This window comes from Pinus tabuliformis, chromosome 6, assembly GCF_031772625.1.
Source record: "Pinus tabuliformis cultivar Carrire ecotype Pingquan chromosome 6, CPIR1, whole genome shotgun sequence".
Classification (NCBI taxonomy): Eukaryota; Viridiplantae; Streptophyta; class Pinopsida; order Pinales; family Pinaceae; genus Pinus; species Pinus tabuliformis.
The window spans coordinates 1499284055-1499291890 of NC_142292.1; the positions used below are offsets into that span (position 1 = coordinate 1499284055).

General features: G+C 36.5%; 1 protein-coding gene across 1 annotated transcript; it reads left to right on the top strand.

Annotated features, from left to right (window-relative positions):
• Nucleotides 1–2102: 2102 nt before the first annotated feature.
• On the top strand, nt 2103–5305 carry LOC149264347 (putative disease resistance protein At1g61300). Its single transcript, XM_089398381.1, has 3 exons — nt 2103–2121; nt 2248–4325; nt 4452–5305. The coding sequence occupies exons 1-3, from the start codon at nt 2103–2105 to the stop codon at nt 5301–5303; spliced, it is 2949 nt and encodes a 982-aa protein (XP_089254507.1). The 3' UTR covers nt 5304–5305.
• The last annotated feature ends 2531 nt before the right edge of the window (nt 5306–7836 follow it).

A 7836-nucleotide genomic window follows, 5' to 3' on the forward strand; every position in this document is an offset into this window, starting at 1 on the left:
AGCGGCACAAATACTAGGGCAGAAGCAATGGCCTTATGGGGTCTATTATGGTTCACATGTTTCCTCAATATTCCTAATATTCATATATTTGGGGATTCCAAGATTATCATGGATCATGTAAATGGTTATGCAAATATCAATCAACCAACGCTCCTTGGCTGGCTAAGGAGAATTGATAATCAAAGGACACAGCGCCGAAAACCTTCCATCAAGAACATAGGCAAAGAACACAATCAACTTGTTGATGAACTCTCAAAGAAAGGACTTCAAGGAAATCTGGGAGATATGCACATTGATATAATTTTGGATGGCAATGTTCTAAATGTTGGGGAATTTCCATTCCCGAGGTAAATTCTATGCTTACATTTTTGTAAAATTTTGTACATCTTTTTTTTGTTTCTGTTGGCCACACAATCAACCTACTGGCGATTGGATTTTAAAGATATGGGTGGTTATGGGGAAGACCTCGTCTTTCTTCATTTGCTATAATGCTCGATGTTTTACTTCTCTCAATCCCCTTCTAATTCTGATCCATGCTGCTCACTGGACATATGTGTTCATATAATGTTTATTGTATATCTTGGTTATTTTGATGGGGGATGCAGGGATTGCCCTCCGAGATGGTCCTATGATGTTAAGCATGGATGATGTATATGTTATGGATATGATCCAATATGATAATATATATATAGTTTTTTCGTAGTGAAAAAAAAAAAGATTCAGCACCATTCAAAATCTCTAGGGCACCTAAAATTTTAAAATTTAACAACTGTAACTTGGAATTACAAAAATCCTTGCGAGATTTTCTCAAAATATAGCCAAAATTTCTATGACTTTTTGGCAAAAAAAAAGTCTCATTAGACTACAGCTTTTAGAATTGCTCTCTCCCACTGAAATATGATGAGTCAGATCAAAAATTTTAGCACTTATGAGTGTGATTTGAAATTTTGGTGAATTTAAAAAGAATAAACCAGTGAAAGCGGCCTACAGCACTCAGTTATTTCAAATTTATTAGGCGCTTTCTAAAATGTCAAAAATGCATTTTAATCAACGGATTATTTAACCCACCGTTCACACTTTGCTATTCGGTGTTCCTTCCATTGCCACTCTCTACTCCTCACAAATTATGAGTCACATCACAACTTTATTAGTTGAAACATGAAAAGATACCATTGCGAGTAAGTCTGAGTTACAATGAAACTTTATTACAATTTACTCATGCACGTCATTTGAAGTTGCAAAGATTAGAAGGGTCATTCCTAGGCCGGTCATTATAAAATAATATTTTAAAACTTAATATCACCCCTATTTTATTGTTGAAAAAATCGTATTTTAAATTTCTATCTCTAAACTTAAAAAGAATTAAACTCTTCGAAATGAAGCAATTTACGTTAGCAATGACATTACTCAATATAAAAGATCAAGATTGCTCCCCTCAAATTGCATTATAAATAATACATTGGTTAGATGAATGTTAAATAAATATAATGTAAGATTGAATATATATATATATATATATATATAATTAATATTTTAAAATTTATTAAAATAAAATAAAATATTATGTTGTAAAATATTAACTTAAAATTATAATGTAGGAATTTAAAATTAAATAATTATTACAAAATATATCTCCCATTAACTTAAAATTAATATAATTTTAAAACGTACCATCCTAACAGAAAAATAGTAGTCTTCTACTACGACATGTAGTAAAAGATGGTTATAAGTTGGAACAAATATTTTTCAATTAAAGAACACTTTGGTCGCATTGGAAAACTTGCATCAATAATGAGGTGAATGCACGTATTGTCAGTGGCAGGTTGCCTTTACATCGTATGTGACGTGCCAACAACCACACCTACACAAATTGACATATGGAAAGTTCCGACTATTCAATGGAGACTGAATTGGTTTAAAAAGACGTGCTAAGTTCCACGAAAGAACGGAGAATTATCGGTCGAAGCCTTCCATCGATCAATTTTTTTATTATTTTAAAATTAATTTTTTTTCATGAAATAAAAATAAAGTATAAGACATGATATCAAAACATTATCCTTTTAATTAAATTTTTAGAGTCTGCGATTCGTCAAATGACGCGTATGGCAGCAGGCACCACCAGTATAAATATGCCCTGAATCGTTTACTACTCCACATCTTTGTGCTCAATAGATAGAATTTATACTGACTGACAACCTGCCTGGTTGGGTTTTAGTTGCACCATTGCATTCCGTGGTTTTCTCTCAGGAGGCTCTGTTTTGTGGGTGTTATTGTCGGAGTTGAGTGATTGCCACAGAGATTCCCATTTTGAGATTTTTCAAAATACACATTCGGTCGTCTGGTCTGTGCTAGTGAATTTATGTCGTGTTATAGCGCTCCGGGGATTGCACAATAGTGATATCATGCCTGATCCTGGCTTCATCCCTGGCAGTATTGGTGTTGGCATCGACATCTCAGTCCACCATATTCTAGATCAGATTAATATTGCGCGCCGCTGCCAGAAAGAGCTGAACTCTCTTAGCGAGCAGGTACGGAGAATCGAACCTATTGTAAACCAGATCCAGCAGTATCGCCTCCAATTAAATTGGAAGAAAGGAATTCGTAACGAGGCACCAGCTGTTAATGAATGGCTTACAAAGTTGGAGGGCCTTCTCCGACAAGCATCAGCAATGGCGCAAAAGTGCACAATACCCAGCTGGGACGTTGTCTCTCGCCATAAAACAAGTAAAAGTGTCATGAAGATGAGTTCAGAGATATGCCAACATCTTGACTCGGTTCCTTTGATGAGCTGGGCCAGCATATTAAAGGAACTTGCGGATATTAGGGAAATGCTCCAATCCTCGGCTTCTTCTTCAGCCATTTCTTCTGCAACTGCCTCCCAACCTCCGATTGCTTCAACGGGCTTCTTCATCAAGGAACCCTTGATTGTGGGACAAGACAGTGCTCTTTCAGCACTCCAGAAGTTGGTGATAGATGAAACGGCCGACTCTCCTTTCTCGCGCATTGGCGTGTTAGGGAAGGGTGGTTCCGGCAAAACACTCCTGCTGAAGGCACTCCTAAACTGTAAAGAGGTGAGGGATTTCTTTTCCGACCAGTTATTTCTTTGGCTCACTATCTCTCAGTCTCCGTCTTTTACAAGCCTTCTGAATGAACTCTCTACACAAGTGGCCTCTTACATGAGGGAGGATCTCGATAAAAATATGAGCCAAGAAGCATGGTTGAATGAGAGGATGAAGGAGAAAAGGTTTGTGTTGATCTTAGATGATGTTTGGGAAAAGGGTGCAGAAGTGCTGGAGGAATTGGGCCTACTCAGGTTAACAGACCCCTCCAACTCCAAAGTTATCGTGAGTTCGAGGAGTCGAAGCGGATTGTTAGAGATGGGAGTTCCAGAGAAGTTCATGATCAGAATGGCGGATCTGGACGAAGATGATAGCTGGCAGTTATTTGCTTATCATGCGTTTTCATATAATAATGGAAATCTGCCAACAAACATCCACGAAGGGACGGCCAAGCTTGTGTGTACAAATTGTGGGGGTCTTCCCCTTGTAATCAAAGCAGTGGCCAGAGCAATGGCAGGCACCACGTATGCAGACGACTGGGAGCTGGCAGTCCAGAGGCTGCCAATCGCCAACAGCGAAGACAAAGATGCTGTCTTTCATCGGCTACGGTTGAGTTACGATTCGCTCGCCCGCAGCTACGGCGTTAATCTGCAGATGTGCTTTCTATATTTGGCTGCTTTCAAAGAAGATCAAATCATTCGGGCCGACATCCGGGTGATTCCGTTGTGGACAGGGGCGGGTCTTCTTGGAATGAAGAAGCTGCAAAATCGATGTGGCTCCTCTGATCCATTCGAGACGGGGAAAAGATACATCAACATCTTAGCAGATAGTTGCTTGATAGAACCAATCCATAGAGATGCTGATGGGAACGTGACCCAGTTCAGGATGCACGATGTCATACGTGATTTGGCAATACAGATTGCCGAGCAAGAAGAAAAATTCTACTGTGGCACCAGTCGAGGTTTGGCAACGTTAGCGGAAACTGAATGTTCAGGATGCACCCGGATTTTGTTGAACCACAACAGTTTGACTTCGCTTCCCGAATCACTGAGCTCTAATAAAATTTGCTCATTGATGGTTGGAAACAATAAAATTACAGGTCTTCCAAGAACACTGGTGGGCGGTATGAGCTCTCTTACTGTTCTAGATTTGAGTTTCACATTACTTTCATCATTACCAGATAGTGTTGGCCGTATGAAACAGCTCGTATTCCTGGACTTAACAGAGGTGCCCATTACCGCGCTGCCTCCATCTCTCACAAATCTGGTAAATCTCCAAATGCTCAATCTTTGTGGAACAAAAATCACAGAATTACCATATGACATTCACAAGTTGATCTCTCTCACATATTTATTCCTCTACGGTTGTCGAAATTTGCGATGTCTGCCTCAGGGTATATCACGCCTTGCGTCCTTGCAGCACCTCGTTTGCTTCCACGTTATGTGGACGGAACATCGTGCAAAACATGGGTGCAAAAGAGTGGCTTCCATTAATGATTTGGGTAAGTTAACAGAACTCAAAGCCTTATATTTACACAATAAGGGACAAGCAATCAGTGACGGGACCTTCGGTAATCTTGCTCACGTAGAGACACTTGAATTGGCCCTCACAGCGATGACAGATTTACCCCATGACATCACCAATATGTCGAAGTTGAAAAGATTCTATTTATTTTGCCCTGATTTAGTTGAAATTGGCAGTAACTTTGGCCAATTTCAGTGTCTGACTCATCTGAGGCTTATCTATTGTATTAATTTAGAGGAGATCCCTCACTTGCATGAATTAAAGAACCTAAGGCAACTCGATATATTACACTGTGATAAGATTATGACAATTCCCAAAGAATTTGGTAGGAGCGGGTCATTTCCTTTGTTGGAAATATTTTCATTGGTTGGGTTATACCAATTAAAAGAATTGCCAATACTAGAAGAGGGAGCATTGCCTTCACTGAAAGTATTTACATTGATGAAATGTGAAGCATTAGAAAGATTGCCAAAAAGTTATTTAGATCTTAGAACACTCCAAAAAATAAGAGTGTATGGTTGTTCAATAGTATTGGCCAATTTAAATAGAATGGAAAACACAAATGGCATTGAAGTGGTAGCAATGTCTATAGAAGACACAATAGCTTCAGAAAACTACTATAGTTCTATATCAGGAACTTATGAGGGATTTTATGATAAATCTTGGTGTAATGAACTTCATGTCTTTCTTCATGAAGTAGATTCAAAGATGTATATATGAAGTTTTACATTAGGCTTGGAATTTCAAATTTAGTTTATATGTCTAAGTGAAAATTTGATGAGAGGTTATATGTTTCATACCTGTCACGTTATGGTTTCTACATTACTCACTGCTATATTGCTTTTAATTATATGTAAAAAAATATGTGATTTTTGTTGAAGGGGTTATTTTTGGATCTTGGTTGTTGGGTAAAACTACAATAAATGCCTTTTATTTTTTTGTGAATTCTAGTTAAAGAGAAGAGATATTATGATTCAAATTGAACTACATTCAAAATTTTAGTTGTTTTTTTTACAAAAATGTGTTTTCCAATAGCAGCGTGTTAAAACATATTAACTTTATTACTTGTTTTTGTTTAAAACTATGCAAATTCACAACGTATACATGCCACAAAAAAGAATAACAAAAAATATTTACAAGAAGGTGAATTTATTAGTGGAATTGAGATTAACAACATGTTGTTGTGTCACAAGGTTCTAACACTTTTTTATTGAAACAAAGAAAGGTATCCATCATAATAAGAAAAAAATCAATCATAGTTATGGAACATATTTTGAAAATAAAATCCTCATATTTAGAATAGTGACCACTTGTTCACTATGAAAATATTTTATTTGGTAAGTGAAAATTCATGACATGCCTGAAAAGTGTTACCAATCTCAGAAAATGTCTTTGTGTGAATATTTTTGGACATGCCTTCTGCAACACTAAAACTTCTCTACCTCTAAATTAGGTAACTTAAATTATTGGATCTTAAATTTATGAATTCATTTTAGTTTTACTTGTCATTTTTTTATGTTTAGAGATTCTTATTTACCATCAAATATATTTAGAAAATGAAAAAAATGTTTTTGTAGAATGTTAAATTCCAAAATTGTTTTAGATAATTAAGATTTGTTAGATATATTTTAGTTTTTTAAATATAAATTCTAAAAATTGAATTTTCCTTATCCCAATAAATAGGTATTCAAATATATTCCATAAATTTATTTGAATGAATACACATTTTTAATAAAAATACTTGATAAATAATCATAGTTACTTTTTACTAAAACCATTTTAAATTTTAATGTTTTATTTGAGTATTTTATAAGTTTTTTGTTTTTGTTTCTTGTTCTTAAATTAATTTATTTATTAAATTTTTTATATATATGTAAAATAAGGTTTGAATTTTTTTAAGATTCTCTCTCTCTCTCTCTCTCTCTCTCTCTCTATATATATATATATATATATATATATATATTCTAAAATTGTTTGTAATAGGGAAGTATTTATTTTTTTCAACCGTAAGGAAATAGGTTAAAGGTTCAAGACATAGAGGTATTTGGAAGGACTAAAACCCTGCCCCTACTGTCCATGGTCATCATTTTTGTGATATGATTCTCTATGAATAACAATGATGAGTCAAGTTGCATTTGCAGATAGTAGCCAATAATATCTTTTCCAAAGTTAATATGATAACTAAATTATAACTAGCGTAAATCAATCTAACACCGGATCTAGCATGCGTCGAGAGGGATCAAATCCCTTGAGGTGCAAACCTTTCCTAAAGTTCTAAACTCCAAATATAATTCGAAATCAACATCTATGCTAAAATCAATGCATCTAGTGCAATTAATCAAATAGGATTAGAAAACACCATCTACACTAAAATCAATGCATCTAGAGCAAGCAATCAAATAGGATTAGAAATCAACATCTACATTGAAAATCAATGTATCTAGTTCAAGCAATCAAATAGGATTAGAAATCAACATCTACATTGAAATCAATGCATTTAGTACAATAAATCAAGTAGGATTAGAAATCATCATCTATACTGAAATTAATGCATCTAGCGCAAGAAATTTCCTTCCCTCTCTTCCCTCCAAACACACACACACACACACATCTCTCTCCATATCTCCTTCTTTGTCTCTCTATCTCACCCCCCCCCCTAACACACACGTTCTCTCTCCCCATATCTATATATCTCTCCCTCCCTCTCTCCTTCTCTCTATCTCTCTCTTATTCCCTCTCTTCATATCCCATCTATATCTCTATCTCCCTCTACCTCTCCTTGGTCTCTCTATATCACCCCCAAAACATACACATTCTTTCTCCATATTTATCGATCTCTCCCTCCCTCTCCCTCTCTCTTCCCCTTCTCTCCCTCTCTCCCCCTTCTATTTCTCTTCCCTCCTTCTCTCCTCTCTCCCTCTCTCTCTATGTATTTCTTCCTTATCACTCCCTCTCTCTCTCTCTCCACCTTTCTCTCTCTATGTATTTCTTCTTTCCTCCCTCTCTCTCCTCCTCCCTCTCTCCTTCTCTCTCTCGCGTCCTCTCTCTTCCTTCCTCTCTCTCCCTTTCTCTCCCACCTCCCTTTGTCTCCCTCTCCCTCTCTCTCATCGCCCTCCAACTCAATCATTATCTCCCTCCCTCTCTCCTTATCTCCCCCCTTCCTTCCATATCTCCTTTGTCTTTCTATCTCACCCCAAAACATACACACACTCTCTCCATCTCTCCCTTGTTACTCCCTCTCTCTCTGTCTCCA

Excerpts from the sequence above, each read along its gene's own strand:
- LOC149264347 (XM_089398381.1), top strand. Across the intron at positions 4,326-4,451 it reads CTCCATCTCTCACAAATCTG|GGTATATCACGCCTTGCGTC; the intron begins GTAAATCTCCAA and ends TGTCTGCCTCAG.